Genomic DNA, 13,948 nt, shown 5'->3' with positions numbered 1-13,948 from the left:
CCACGCTCAGAGCAGTGCAAGCTCTCGCAAAAATCCGCGCTGTATTAACTTTGGAGATTAAAACGCTTGCTCGTTCAGCTTCGGACCACCTCTGGTGCGCCTTTATGTCTCGCCCGATGCCACAGTCAAGATGTTTTCCAATCGTGGTTCCGCCTTTTCACGTCTTCTGACTTTCGTCCTCTGCAGTGAGGAGGTAGACCTTTCAGCCAATAAGCAGAGGCCGTGACGCCTTAGAAGCACATTCGCCAGCCGTTTTTGTGCTGGTGGGTGGTTTCAGCATGCTCCAATAATGTTGGCGATACATGCTGAGACCATTCCTGAGCTGCCTGATGATAGCTGCGAGGGCCGTGCGCGGCATTTGGGTACGTCAGTGCAAGCGGCTGTCGTGGGGTTGAATCTAGAGTTCCAAAGTGCGCCGGACCGGTGTCGTGTATATCTGACTCGCCGCATCCTGCCACGGCTGTGCCCCGTTTCTTCTCCTACGTCTGTCACGAGCTGCATTGGTATTGTCAAGTTTGCCGCTTGTTCCACGCTTGGTGGCACTTCCTACGGGCGTGATACATGTCAAATCAGCAGACAACAATGAACCCAACACCTAGTCTACAGAAGCCATCATTGCGCTAATCGCTCTCTTCCTGCCGTTATTCTTGTCCAGTTTAGGGCCCGCGTTCAAGTACGGGTCGCAGTTACCGAGCTTGTCTATCAGAATCAGGAAAAAAGGAAAAAGACTTGTCGATGTAGAAGGTAGGACATGGAAAAGGGAAGCCGAAACGATCAAGAGCTAACAAATTGTCGTACAGATATCGATTTGTCGACAAGTTGCGCTCACGGCTGGGTGCATATTATTGGTGTACGACGATACCAACAGGAGACTTATACCTCATTTCTTCGCATGCAGCAAGGTCCTCGTGCAGCGATGATAGCAGCTGATAGCAGGAGGAGATGAAAAATCGATTGTATTGGCATCAAGTACCCACCAGCCGAGCCTAGGCTGGCGCGGGAAAAACAAATGAGTGGTGGTGAACTTGCGCGATACCTTCAAGATGTACATCGTACCTCGAAGAGAAAAGTCACAGCAGCGCAGATTTGAACTTTTTTTTTTGGATTGAAATAACTAGAATAACTCATTGAATAGATCTGAACTATCGACTCTCATACTGGGAGAACGACCTTGACACCCATGTACTCTCGCTGATGCATAAGCTTCCCATCAATGATGACCTGGTGGACACCAACACGGTTGTGGATTGTGTCCGTGGGGTCTGTTGCTGTAGCAATCTGGATCTCGCGCCATTGACGGTTGGTAGGTACCAATTCGCCCTGCAGTGTGCGCTTCTTGAACTCCGAGTACACACCCTGATCCTCAACGCAGCCCTCACGCTGAATGAGTGGTGACTCTGTCATAGCCGTTAGCATGTTGACTGAATGTGGGTGGGGACATGGCGTACCTTGTGCGGGTGTCATGCGCAGATCTCCAATCGAGCTGTTGAAAAGCACAAGCGACAAACGCTCTTGCTCAAGCTGGTCAACAGGCGGCTTGAAGACACGGTGCCTGGTAGCCTTGAAGTGCCCACCAGACACAATCTCAAGTGTGTCGCCGATGTTGATGACAAGCGCACCAGGCTTGTATGGTACATAGTACCACTGCTCGTCTCTGCCCCAGATCTGCAAACACGAGATTGGGACGGAGAATAAAAGAGTTGTGAGTCCGAAGTCGGTGTGACCGTGCATACGTAGCCCTTTTGACGCTTCTTCTGTTTGCTTTTGTACTGGGCGGAAGAGTGCGTGGCGGAAATAGCCTTCGCCGGTTGGACCTTCGTGGGACTGGACGTTGTCCCAGAGATAGTCGTCGGGCAGTTCGAGGACGCGAGAGAAGAGGGTGAGAAGGCGGCGGTTTACGGACTTTGTGAGATAGTTGCAGAACTCTTCGATCTCGTCCATAAAAGGGTGGAGACAGCTGGGAATGCGGTTCATGTCTTGCCAGTCGGGCTTGTACCAGTTGAACTGCTCGATACCGTCTGGTGGACCGCGGTGGCGCTGTGATGGGTGTCAGTACCTAACTAAGAGCAAGCTCAATGCGCAATATCGTACCTTGAAACCATATGGGTGCTTGTAGCCGGACCATACACCAGTCTCGGGGTTAAAGAGAAGACGCTCTCTATCCTCCTCACTGATGTTGTGGTACAAGTATTGTGCGAGAGCGAACTGGCGGTGCAACTGTTCCAGCGAGATGCCATAGTTCTCCAGGAACAAGAAACCATCTTCGCGGATTGCTCGCTTTACTTGCTGTACCAGATTTTCAACCACTGCTGGATCATCAGAGTCCATCAGGGACAGGTCGATTGAAGTGAGCTCGGCAAAGTTCTCCTTCTGCTGTGTGATCGGAGGAGGGATCCATTCTGGCACAAAAGGCTTGCCGGGGAGGTCGGCTGCAGGAGGGTTGAACTTAGCGGCAGGTGCCATGGCGAAAGAGATGAGTAAATGTAAAGATATGAGTGTATACAACAGCTCAAGTTGACAGTTGATATGGTATTGAACTAGAAGAAGGTAAGTCCTTATATTCACTGGTCCGGGTCATGGTGTAATATTAGGGACGAGGTGTGCTCAGGGAGTAGCTCTTGGTTCGTCGAGCTCCTCCACAGGCGAGACGACCCTTCCAGAGATGTAATCCTTATCAGGCTATGCTCGAATCCGGGTTCACATCTACGAGACGCGGCCTTTGCCTGCGGATGGTACTATCAAGTTGATCCATGCACCGGCAATTCAGCCATGCAGTTCCCCGCATCCGAGCCGTTACCTATCTCTATCTCCACCTCCATGCTCCTCCAGATCCGACTTCGAACTGCAGACATGACCGATTACGTTAGGTTGATGGAGGAGGATGATGCAGGGTTGTGGTGGAGGAGTGATTGTCGAGGGAGGAGCTCCTCCCTGTCCTTGTGGGGCCTCGCACTAGCGCGGCTAGCTAGCGTTATCTGGACGTGTCCTGGAGCTCCACACCCAGCATTGAGCCAGACGAATCCGCCCCGAAGAAAGGCGATCTCTGGTAACGTTGTGGTTTAAAGGTAGTCGAGTAGGCAAAGATGTGTTCCCAATCATACCTCCATCATATAGCCCGCATCAAGCCTCTATAACGTCTTCATTTTCCTACACCAAGCCATCTCAATCAACAGCAGCCATGTCGCGCCAACTCATTTCCAGCGAGAAGTTCCCTACGAAGCCTCACAACTGCCCTGCTACAAAGGTACCTGGTCTTGTGTTCTGCGCCGGACAAACCGCCACAGGAGAGATCAAGCAAGCCACAGTAAGAATTCCCTTCGGACCCATTGGTCTTCTTCATCTCCTTCCATGTACTAATTCGAGTCACAGAGAAAAGTCCTGCAAAATCTCAAGGAGGTCCTCGAGCTTTCCGGATCATCCCTCGAGCAGGTCGTCAAGTACAATGTCTACCTTGCAGACATGAAGGACTTCGCCGCCATGAACGAGGTGTACATCGACTTCCTGCCTCAGCCTATGCCTTCACGATCGTGCCTGCAGGCACTGCCCCCTGGTGACGGCACTGTCATCGAGATCGAGTGCATCGGGCAGGTCTAAGAATCGTCAGAACGGAGTACGAGAACAGCAACATCCACAACATTCCATAGTCTATAGCGGTCGGTGAATCATGTGTAAGGCATTTGGCTATGAGAAGCGAGGGACTCGGAGTTCTGCCGTGTTACATCTCGAAGGACCACATAGATAGGACATAGATAAAAATCAAACAAAAATGACCGTAACTTGAACAGCACGTCCTAAATCAGCATGTGAGCTAACATATCAACGGGCTCACTGTAGCGCTGTTCTCGCGTCTAGAGAAGCTTGAGCTTCATGATAGCCAGCCAGCAAGATGATTACAATGTCTATAGTTTAAAATGTGATCTCCAATAATATAACTTCTCGCAACTTCCATTTGGACAGTGTCATCCGGTTCTATCAATCTTCCTTATCACTGGCTCAAACAATTGTCAGTAATTCGAAGAAGAGGTCTAGAACAGTCATCAACAGGGAGTATATTTCAGTATGTACCACACCAATTTACAGATACGATCAGGCAACTTGAAGAATATATCAATTCGAGATCTTTGGTCAGATGAGCACAAGGAACAGCAATGCATATGTGTGTCCAACAACTCCAGCCCTTACAACAAGAGTCAGTAGACACGGTGGAGTGCGAGCCACCTAGTTCAGATTGTACAGGAAAGAGCTGTTCGACAAACATATGTATTGCTGTTGCTCATACTCATCTGACCATAGGTCTCTATCTCACTCCACCAACCGTCTACCACTACATCCTTGCAAACACCTAAGGCTGCGCCACACCAGACCTCGCAATCTCGAACTCCGCCATGTACCAGTTCTGAATAGCCTTTGTGTCACCAGTGATAGCAACGGTGTCGTATTTTTCCCTCGCTTCCTTCGCTGCGGTGCCGTTGTTGACCATCCTTCCTGCCCATTTACCGTTCTTGCGAGCAGCAGCAATGATCTTGTCAACAGCCTGAACGAACTCTGGCTCGTCACCTCGCGCGGGAGTGTAGCCAAGGAGCGATTGCGCGAGGTCGTTGGGTCCAATGAAGATCAGGTCAACGCCTGGGACAGCGGCGATGGCGTCGACGTTCTCCACTCCGGCACGTGTCTCGATCTGGATCATAGTGATTATTGTCTGGTCGGCGGACTTCATGTATTCAGGTGTTGTGAGACCGTGACCGATAGCTGGGAATGCTGAGCCCTGGCCACGAACACCCTGTGGTGGGAATTTCGAGGACGCGACAACTTGTGCGGCTTCTTCTGCGTTGTTGATTTGAGGGACCATTATCCCGTGTGCCCCGGTATCAAGGGCACGCTTGAGGATGTCGTGTGCCGGTCCGCGGATTCGAATGACTGGTGACACGCCGAGGGCTGATATCGCAGCTACTGAGTTGTGCATGGCGTCGTCGCCAATATGACCGTGTTCGCAGTCGATGATAATGCCATCAAGACCTGTCAATGCAACGATCTGTGCCTGGCGAACGGATGGGATCGCAACAAAGGTCATCAACGGGAACTCTCCAGCTCTAATCTTATTCAAGAGCCTTAACCGAGGGTTCTGGATCTCCGTCGTTTGTGCGGTAGGGTAGCCCATGGTGTGTGGTGAAGTAGGTCGACGTTGACCGTAGTCGTCGATAGAATCGCAGGAGGACTTTGAGGTCTAGAGACTACAAATAACAGCGTCAAGGCAGGTCGAGAATGAGAATGGAATGATGAGAAGGCAGATGTAATGTTAGTGTTGTTTGACGACACGCCCATCTAAGTAGCATGACAGCGCCTGTCTGCCGTCCCATCTCAGCTGCTCCGCTATGCATCTCGACGTGCAGGCCATGAGGAGCACCTTGGCTCCTCTTGTGATGCCGACGATGTCGGGATGCAAATGTTGCCCCACAGGGAGGAGTAGGAGGAGCTCCTCCCAACAGCTCGCTAGCTCAGTGCAGGGATCACGAGTCATGCACGCTGTACCCCAGATTTTGTTGTCGCGTGAGATAAGCCTCCAAAAACTAGTGCCCAATAGTTCGGGACTCGATATCAGCTTGGGTGCTCCTCTCAGTCTTATCTTATGTCTGTGAACACGCATGCTATGACAGAGACGCTATAAATCATGACAGTTTGTTATGAGGTGCTGATCATTCGTTGCCAGCATCATTTGTGAGCTGCAGCTTCAAGTCTCTTTGCTTCGATCCTCTCCTGGCTGCTGAGTCATATAACAATGGCGACCGAGCTGAAGAAATTGGAGCTCGTTGGGACTGTGGGCACTGATGTCGAGTTCGGCACCGTCGAAAATGAGCGCATGCCAGAATCCCTTCGCAACCTCAGCAAGGATGAGATTACAACTCTCAACCAAAAGCTGGTCCGCAAGGTTGACCTCATCGTCCTGCCGATCATTGGCATCCTCTACATCTTGAACTATATCGACCGTCAGAACCTGGCTGCAGCAAAGTTGCAGGGCATCATGGAAGATCTCGACATGACGACCCAGCAGTTCGCAACCGCGATCTCGATCCTCTTCGTCGGCTACCTTCCCTTCCAGATTCCGAGTAACTTGATCATCACAAAGATCTCAAGGCCTGGTCTTTACATTTGTGTCGCTGTGGTTATCTGGGGTACAATATCCGCTGCAACAGCGGCCGTGAAGACTTATGGCCAGTTGTTAGCAGTGCGTGCTATTCTAGGAGCCGCGGAAGCTGTGTGAGTCGATCCTTCAGGTCATTTGAGAGGATTACACTGACTCCAGTGCTTCTTTTCAGGTTCTTCCCTGGCGCAATCTATTACTTATCGGCATGGTACAACAAGACTGAGCTCGGAAAGCGCATCGCTGCATTGTACATTGCGCAACAGTTTGGTAACGCATTCGGTGGCCTCTTCGCTGCTGGCGTCTTTAAGCTCGATGGAAGTCATGGCATCCGTGCGTGGCAGTGGCTGTGTATGTCAATGACTATCTCTACTTCCGTACCATTGACAGATGCTAATATGCACTTACAGTCATCATCGAAGGCTCTGCCACGGTTGGCATCGGTGCGGTCTGCGCCTTCTTGATGCCGGAATTTCCCCACAACAGCAAGATCCTCTCTCCAATACAGCGCGACCTTGCCGTTTGGCGTATCGAATCCGAGTCGGGTGCAGCGGAGGGCAGCACAAAAACAGAAGATGAAAGCGTGCTGAAGGGGTTCAAGATGGCCATTACGGATCCCAAGCTGCTGCTCCTCATCTTCTGCAACCTTCTCTCCCAAGCGCAGGGATCCATCGCCAACTACTTCCCTACACTCGTAGCGTCACTCGGATATAAGGGCACCACCAGTCTTCTTCTGACTGCACCACCATATATCCTTGCGGGCATCGTGTACTACTGGCTCATGTGGTACTCTGACCGCAAGAACACCGCATACCCTCTCATCCTTGCGTGTATCGTCACTACATGTGGAATGTATGTCATTCCAATGGCGACACTGAATGTGGGCGCGAGGTACTTCTCGATGATGATCCTTCCTTTCGCCTCAGTCGGACCACAGCTCGTGCTGTACAAGACGATCAACTTGCACCTTGCACGACCAACGGCCAAACGTGCAGCAGCATCTGCTTTGGTGAACGCCATTGGTGGCACGTCCAATATCTGGGCTTCTTACCTCTACTATGCACCACCGCAGTTCTATGCGGCTTTCGGCACTCTGATGGGCTGTGCATTCACTTTCGCAGCCACCATCACCTTTTACAGATGGTTCGTCCGTCGTGAGAACAAGCGCTTGGATTCAGGTGACCCAGATCAGATTGCGAAGGTTATCAAGGGTGGCGTAACGGAGGAGATGGTCCAGCTCGACTGGCGGTACGAGATGTACTGATCAACCTTCGATGGGATAGATCATCGTAGTAAGGCAAGCTTTCGCATCGAGGAGGAAGCCGCGTACAACCGATCGTGTTCAATAGCTACTACGTATCTTAGAAGCCTTCAGTAGAACCCAGACCATGATCTCGCAAGTGGCGTTGTCGTAGTCCCAACTTCCGTTTTATTTCCAGTGTTTGACTGTGAGGCGTGAAAAGAGGAACACTAGGATGTTGTGGCTTGGTGTTGTAGGTGTAGTGTAAGAGAAACCGGGTGTAGGAAGCCCTCGCTACGAGGTCCTGTTGTTCAAATACCGATCGGGCCGATGTCGCTAGGGCGTCCCTTCCCGACCACTTTGCTTCCTTCTCCCAAGCCACTTGCCATGATACCCACCCGCATGTCATGACGCCTGCGAACAATTTCAGAGTTGTGGGCTACGATGTGGAGGCGACCAATTGCCGTAATATGAATAAGCTGGACCTGGGAGTATCCTAGATAAGACTAGGTTCGTATCAACCGGCACCTGCCAACTATGCCAACCTACCAGCTAGCGGGAGATAAGCGCGACTACCTCGGATTGCGGGGAAGATAGCCCGGGCGCCTTGATCCGTACTGCTTGAAGCAGACTGAGCATGATGCATCTCCCTACCATCAGTCTCTGTTGCGAACATCATCGACATGGCATCCGTCACCGTGGCACCTAATCCACCCGAACGACGACCATCCTTCCAACCATTCCAATGTCAGGTTTGTCAAAGCCGCTTCACTCGCCATGAGAACCTCAAACGACATGCTGCGCTTCATGCACGTTCCCAACATGAGACCTCCTTGACCTGCGAGTTTTGCCCAGCAACATTCTCGAGATCAGACCTCCGACAGCGACATGTGAAGAGAAAGCATCCCGAACACCAAGCCAACCGACCTAGGAAGCGGCAGATGCTGCAAAAAGACAAGGTCTCATCTGCGTCTCCTCCAGACACTCAGACTGATCTGCCCTTTGTCACCCCAGAAGAGCAAGGTGACTTCGATGTTGACAGGATATGGCACACTGCTCTGCGCTATGATCAGCAACAGCCAGACCTTGATGCTCACAAAGACCTTGCAAGCAGCGTATCATCAAGCAACGGGGTGGCAACAGTTCTCACAACAACACAACCGTCATCAGACATCGACAATGTGTTGGAAGGGACGTTAAGACTTGGATCGGATCCACTGTTGGAGGCGACGCCAACGCAACCTCCACCGTTCAGCGCCTTCAGCAACTTCCCGGGCTACAATCAAGGCAGTCCTAGCAGATGGTTCTCGGCTGAATCGCCACAAGTGCAGGATGACTGGAAGGTTTCAACAACGCAGGTTGCTCGAGGAACTGAGTTGTTCTTTAACCACCTCTCACCATTTCTCCCCTTCATTCATCGACCGACGTTCGATGCCAACAGGACAGACAGACGTCTTCTCCTTGGCATGCTCTCCCTTGGGTATCAGTACGGTGAAGATCCGGACTATGGAGAGCAAGCTGGTTCGGGCGGGAGTTTATCGATGCAATGCTTCCATCAAGCCCGCGCGCTCCTTGCATCTGACAACGATGATCAGCACCTCGACACTGTTCGAAGTACGACCACTGTACAGGCTTGCCTGCTACTGCAGGTGTTCACTATGATGTATCTCTGCGGAAGCGCATCGGCGTATGGCCTCAAGACACATTTCAAGATCATCGCACTAGCGCGAGCAGGAGGGCTCATGCAGCCCGTGACGGCCGAGGCAACAGCGGCCACGGATCTGGACTCTCTCTGGCATCAGTTCATCCAGTCTGAGGCGCACAAACGAACGTGCTTTGCTGTTCACCAGATCGACGCGCTATGGTATCAGGTACTCTCTGTACCTCGCTCGTTGTCGCATCTGGAAATCAAACACGAATTGCCATGCCCGGAAGATCACTGGACAGCAGCGACTTCTGGAGAATGGGCACACAGGCAACTACTTCTGCGTCAGGCCGGTTCTACAGTGCAATATCCAGAGGTTGTCCGACGATTCTTGTCGTCCAACACAGATCTGTGCACGTTACCACCGTTCGATCCATACGGCACTATCAACATAACCCAGTTCTTGATATCTAGCGCTCGAGAAATATCAGGATGGTCTACAATTACCGGCATCCTCAGCATCGAAAGAGTCGAGCCGCTTAGATCTTCTCTTGTTGCTCTGGAAGCTTTCACTCGACCGCATGGGGCCAACTCAGATCCAACACTCGCTTCCCTCGGTGAAATTGCTTGGGAAACAGCAATGATCGAACTCCAGATGTGGTCACCAACGCATACTGGTGGTATCATTGAGGGAAGCATGGATGCAGTGCTTCACCAGTTGACAGACCATGCACCATCGTGCGAGTTCCTATGTGAATCGCGCATCTCAGATTTGGTCCAGCCACATGTCGACTGGTTCCTGCGCTATCTAGACGCAACAATGTTACCTGACACGGAGGCGCCGTGGGTCGTCTTATATGCATACAAGGCCTTCATGATCGCGTGGCAGCTTGTCCGTGACGGGATCGTAGGGTCGATGCAGGTCGTTGGGGTGCAGGATGGTGACACGCAAGGTGCTCTGGCATGGGCGCGGAAGGTATTTGGACGACGACAGCGGTGGCAGCTCGGCAAGATTGTCATGAAGTGTATAGACCAACTGGAAGCTAGGACGTCTCCGGGATTATTAGAATGATGGATCAGCTGTCAATATCACTGTATCAATACAGGCATTTCTGAGTCAAGCTTCGTTGAGAGACAATACGACGAGTCTGCTGGTACTGACACCTGTGATGCTATTGTACAATGTTCATATCTTTCCCATGGTGACACAGTCTGCCACGAAAAGGCTTTTGTATGGAATCGACAGTTCAAAGTTGATGTTGGAAGCGCCAGGGATCATTGTGAAGATGAAGGCGGCAACACGTGCATTCGCGTTGACGCTAGCGTCAGAGACCGTCGCCAACCCGCAGCGCGTGATCTCTCCACCCGCAAGCCCCGCCTTCTCTCCCAATGGCCGCAGATGTGTCCATGGAGAATGGCATATTTCTGAGCCCCGCGCCTCGTGCCGTCGATAAGCCGGCGGCGACCCCAAACGTTCTTGAGGTGGTCTTTGGCTCGCTGTTGATCAAACCATGGTACCCGTCATTCTACCCTGAGGAGCTTGTTGGCCGTAAGGTGGAGCGCCTATACGTATGCCAATGGTGCTTCAAGTACACCAAGGAGCTCACAGGCTTCATCAAACATCTCGTAGGCTCACCACACCTTCTAAACACCACGCGCAAAGCTGACCACTCATGTAGAGAGCTTGCCTGCTACGCAGCACAGAACCACCGGGCAACCACGTATACACGTCAAACGGCTACTCACTCTACGAGATCGACGGCGAGAAGAACAAGCTCTACGCGCAGAACCTCTGCCTCTTCGCCAAGCTCTTCCTCGATACAAAGTCTGTCTTCTACGACGTCACGACCTTCCTCTACTACCTCCTCATCGCGCACAACCCCACGCCGAGCATACCGAACACACAACTAGATGACGACGCGCCGGTTGGTCAGAACCAAGTCGTCGGCTTCTTCAGCAAGGAGAAAATGAGCTGGGACAACAACAATCTGGCGTGTATATTGGTTTTCCCGCCCTGGCAGAAGCAAGGCCTGGGTCAGATTCTTATGGGCGCGAGTTATGAGATGAGTAAGAGGGAGGGACGGCTTGGTGGGCCTGAGAAGCGTGAGCCTACCGCACTTCACATTAGTGCACGTGACTATTCGCTAACATAGCCATAGCACTCTCTGACCTTGGTCACCTGGCATACGTGCACTACTGGTCGCAAACCCTCGCACGTACGCTACTCTCTTGTCCCTCGAAGAAGACTTTGACTGTGCACGACCTCGGCCAGAAGACGTTCATCGTACCTGACGATATATTAGCGACACTACAAGCTATGGATGTGCTGGAGCACAAGAAGAGGGGCGGCGCGGAGGCGGTCATCAATAAGGCGAAGGTCAGGGCTTGGGTGGAGAAGCACAAAGTAGATCTTCGAAGTCCGGTCGATTCTGAAGCGTTCGCGTTGAGAGATAGGAGCAGGAGTGAGAGTGCGGAGTAGGAGGCACACCTGTACAGGTGGAGGAGGTCAAGTTCAGGCGTTTTCTTAAGATACCCCAGTTTTTGTTGCAATTTACATATAAGACGCGATCCAACGTGCAATCAAGGCAAGCTACCTTATCGCCCTCATTGAGCCAGTTAGAGTTGCAACATCTGGGTGTATCAGTAACCCTTTCTCTAGCATGCCTCGTGCTTCATTTATACCGTGAATGTCACTCCGAGTTGGGCCATCTTAGAAACGACAGTCGGGCTTGCCTTTTGGTCATCCTTAGCACTTGTTTTATGCGCCCTAGGCCCTGCTTTCTCAGCACTGGGTTGTTGGTCCCAACTAGGCCTAGCTTGTCTAGCTTGTGCTCACTGGGTAGCTCTCTTCGCCATTTCTCGTCCGTCACTCTTACACTCCTCTGCTCCACTTCTATGAGTCGCTTGCCTATTAGGCCACGCTAACTTGCACGAAGCTATTTCTTTTCCAATCATTCGTTGCATCACTACAAGCAACGACAAGCAAGCCCTCTCCTGATGGAGGCAAACAGCGTGTGACAAAGGCACGAGCTGGCCCTACCACTCTATATGGCAGACCAAATACCATCCCAGATTCTGACTTGCATCATAGATCGAATTCGACAAATGCCTATCCCCTGTAGTACACAACCGACCCGCCAAATTGCGGAGCATGTCCTAGTCCTGCGACTTTCACCTGTACAGGCTGCAACAATATGCAGTACTGCTCGAAATCTTGTCAGACTGCCGATGAGGCTCAACACAAAAGGCTTTGCGAAACCTTCGAGGACTTCCAGGACTGACATCGGCCTAGTCCCAAGCATCGTTGAGTAATCTTTTTTCCTCGGGACGAAGACTACCCGCGTTTTGTATGGCTCAAGCGCAAAGGTGAACCTGGTGATATGCATGCCGATATCCATAAGCTAAAGGAATACGTCGGCCAGCCTGAGTCTATCGCTGTTTTCGACAGCATTGTGAACTCGGACGTCGGTACAACAATATTTTGTGGATTCAAAGTAGCACGTTTGCTGCGACCATGCCACCTAATTAGAGCCCCCGGGCGCTATTGGATCCGTATGCTGAATATTGGATGGGTTCTATCATTTGCATGGCGCCCAACAGGGATCGATGTAACACGGCGGATTTGTTGATTTCTTCCGACCTAGACACCACTTCTCTTGCTATCCACGTAGCCTGTCTTCGCTTCATATCGAGGTATAGGCACACGGGTCGCGCGTACAGCGTTGAGGCCAAGGGTGTTGGAGACGGATTTGACCCACCGTAGGATCTTCAAGTAGCTACTACGGTGCAGGAAGCCGGGGAAGTCTCTAGTCATACGAGCTGAATGACAGGATATCGGCATTAGAATGGCATCTCGGTTTCTGGAACTTTTCAATTCGATCTTGCCTTTACATCATTGCGCCCAATCATGCAGGCAATCCTGCCACCTAGAAGCAAAACACACGGGTATCCATCCTAATTCAAAACAACCCCCATAACGCCAAACAACGTCCTCATTTCCACGACCAACGTAATCACTTCTTCTCCCCACCCAGGTACCCAACAACATCCCCACACCTCTCCAACCTCGCCCTCGTCTCAGGCAATCCCTTGTTCAGCCTCCCCAATCCCTCAACCGCTCTCTCCCAATTCCTTCTAATCTCATCTTCCCTCTCAACCGTCACACTCAACCCACCGTCCTCGCCCACCATCTTAGCCTTCTGCACCTTTGCTAACCTCAGCTCCTCCATCGCCTGTGCCTCGCGCTCAAATTGTTCCTCGAACCGCCGTGCGCTCGCCGCAGGCGTCTCCCTCCTGTGTTTCGATATGCTCGCGATGAGTTTATCCCGCTTGTTAATCTGCTCCGCGAGCCTGGCCCGCAGTTTCTCATCAAAAGCCTCAAACTCCTCTCTCTCCACGCCCTCCACCCCTCCCTCACTTTCTACCCCCTCCATCTCCATCCCATCCCCGTTGTCAAACCCTCCGCCCCGGCTCTGACTCACAACATCCAACCCATTAATAGTAATATTCGCCTTCAACCCCGCAAGGACTTGTGCCACAAATGCATCGACCAGGACTTCAGTCTGCGCGCGCAGGTCGTCGGCCGAGTCGGACGGTTGCGCGGGGAGGTGTAGGTCTAGTTTCTGACGCGCGGCGGTGCGGATTTGGCTTGTGAGGTAGGTGAGATCTCCTGGGCTTTGGAGCTCGATTTTGCGGTGCTCGGATTGCATTGTGTTGGTTTGTTTGGGGGAGGGGGCGCGTCGTGCGCTGTGTTGAGATCGGCGTGCAAGCGTGATTCGAGTGCTCGAGTTGAATGCGTAGCGAGGCGTGTATGCTGTGGGACGGCGGGAAGTTGTGTGTGTGTGTGTGTGTGTGTGTGTGTGTTGACTTGCTCTTTGTTTTGGTGTTGTTTAAGCCGGGAGATCAACGCGCGCTTGTCGACTGT

At 51.9% G+C, this 13,948-nt stretch overlaps 7 protein-coding genes across 7 annotated transcripts; 4 read left to right on the top strand and 3 right to left on the bottom strand.

Annotated features, from left to right (window-relative positions):
* Positions 1-1,152: 1,152 nt before the first annotated feature.
* Positions 1,153-2,898, bottom strand: BU25DRAFT_474198 (Clavaminate synthase-like protein; the record flags this gene model as incomplete). Its single annotated transcript, XM_033710896.1, has 3 exons — positions 2,092-2,898; positions 1,449-2,037; positions 1,153-1,397 (listed from the first exon to the last, which is right to left on the bottom strand). Exons 1-3 carry the CDS (start codon positions 2,461-2,463, stop codon positions 1,153-1,155), a joined length of 1,206 nt encoding a protein of 401 aa, XP_033559323.1. The 5' UTR covers positions 2,464-2,898.
* A 280-nt stretch (positions 2,899-3,178) lies between these two features.
* Positions 3,179-3,594, top strand: BU25DRAFT_460603 (translation initiation inhibitor; the record flags this gene model as incomplete). The annotated part of the gene is made up of 2 exons (XM_033710368.1): positions 3,179-3,304; positions 3,370-3,594. 2 exons carry the CDS (start codon positions 3,179-3,181, stop codon positions 3,592-3,594), a joined length of 351 nt encoding a protein of 116 aa, XP_033559322.1.
* A 677-nt stretch (positions 3,595-4,271) lies between these two features.
* BU25DRAFT_412929 (Phosphoenolpyruvate/pyruvate domain-containing protein) lies at positions 4,272-5,444 on the bottom strand. The gene has a single exon (XM_033706912.1). It carries the CDS (start codon positions 5,156-5,158, stop codon positions 4,343-4,345), a length of 816 nt encoding a protein of 271 aa, XP_033559321.1. The 5' UTR covers positions 5,159-5,444; the 3' UTR covers positions 4,272-4,342.
* Positions 5,445-5,780: 336 nt separating this feature from the next.
* BU25DRAFT_372778 (MFS general substrate transporter) lies at positions 5,781-7,633 on the top strand. Its single transcript, XM_033704021.1, has 3 exons — positions 5,781-6,255; positions 6,315-6,490; positions 6,550-7,633. The coding sequence occupies exons 1-3, from the start codon at positions 5,858-5,860 to the stop codon at positions 7,401-7,403; spliced, it is 1,428 nt and encodes a 475-aa protein (XP_033559320.1). The 5' UTR covers positions 5,781-5,857; the 3' UTR covers positions 7,404-7,633.
* A 425-nt stretch (positions 7,634-8,058) lies between these two features.
* On the top strand, positions 8,059-10,277 carry BU25DRAFT_397679 (uncharacterized protein). The gene has a single exon (XM_033704884.1). The coding sequence runs from the start codon at positions 8,063-8,065 to the stop codon at positions 10,094-10,096; it is 2,034 nt and encodes a 677-aa protein (XP_033559319.1). The 5' UTR covers positions 8,059-8,062; the 3' UTR covers positions 10,097-10,277.
* Positions 10,278-10,397: 120 nt separating this feature from the next.
* On the top strand, positions 10,398-11,650 carry BU25DRAFT_441578 (uncharacterized protein). The gene is made up of 3 exons (XM_033709238.1): positions 10,398-10,650; positions 10,704-11,127; positions 11,184-11,650. Exons 1-3 carry the CDS (start codon positions 10,414-10,416, stop codon positions 11,501-11,503), a joined length of 981 nt encoding a protein of 326 aa, XP_033559318.1. The 5' UTR covers positions 10,398-10,413; the 3' UTR covers positions 11,504-11,650.
* Positions 11,651-12,880: 1,230 nt separating this feature from the next.
* Positions 12,881-13,904, bottom strand: BU25DRAFT_397674 (uncharacterized protein). Its single transcript, XM_033704883.1, has one exon. It carries the CDS (start codon positions 13,731-13,733, stop codon positions 13,038-13,040), a length of 696 nt encoding a protein of 231 aa, XP_033559317.1. The 5' UTR covers positions 13,734-13,904; the 3' UTR covers positions 12,881-13,037.
* Positions 13,905-13,948: the final 44 nt, after the last annotated feature.

Source organism: Macroventuria anomochaeta (assembly GCF_010093625.1).
Source record: "Macroventuria anomochaeta strain CBS 525.71 unplaced genomic scaffold BU25scaffold_27, whole genome shotgun sequence".
Classification (NCBI taxonomy): Eukaryota; Fungi; Ascomycota; class Dothideomycetes; order Pleosporales; family Didymellaceae; genus Macroventuria; species Macroventuria anomochaeta.
Note: the sequence above shows the minus strand (reverse complement) of the source record. Positions and strands in the feature narration are given on the sequence as shown.

Excerpts from the sequence above, each read along its gene's own strand:
- BU25DRAFT_412929 (XM_033706912.1), bottom strand. The coding sequence starts at position 5,158 with ATGGGCTACCCTACCGCACAAACGACGGAGATCCAGAACCCTCGGTTA.
- BU25DRAFT_372778 (XM_033704021.1), top strand. The coding sequence starts at position 5,858 with ATGCCAGAATCCCTTCGCAACCTCAGCAAGGATGAGATTACAACTCTC. Across the intron at positions 6,256-6,314 it reads CTAGGAGCCGCGGAAGCTGT|GTTCTTCCCTGGCGCAATCT; the intron begins GTGAGTCGATCC and ends GCTTCTTTTCAG. Across the intron at positions 6,491-6,549 it reads CCGTGCGTGGCAGTGGCTGT|TCATCATCGAAGGCTCTGCC; the intron begins GTATGTCAATGA and ends ATGCACTTACAG.
- BU25DRAFT_397679 (XM_033704884.1), top strand. The coding sequence starts at position 8,063 with ATGGCATCCGTCACCGTGGCACCTAATCCACCCGAACGACGACCATCC.
- BU25DRAFT_441578 (XM_033709238.1), top strand. The coding sequence starts at position 10,414 with ATGGCCGCAGATGTGTCCATGGAGAATGGCATATTTCTGAGCCCCGCG. Across the intron at positions 10,651-10,703 it reads CAGGCTTCATCAAACATCTC|AGAGCTTGCCTGCTACGCAG; the intron begins GTAGGCTCACCA and ends CCACTCATGTAG. Across the intron at positions 11,128-11,183 it reads GCTTGGTGGGCCTGAGAAGC|CACTCTCTGACCTTGGTCAC; the intron begins GTGAGCCTACCG and ends ACATAGCCATAG.
- BU25DRAFT_397674 (XM_033704883.1), bottom strand. The coding sequence starts at position 13,733 with ATGCAATCCGAGCACCGCAAAATCGAGCTCCAAAGCCCAGGAGATCTC.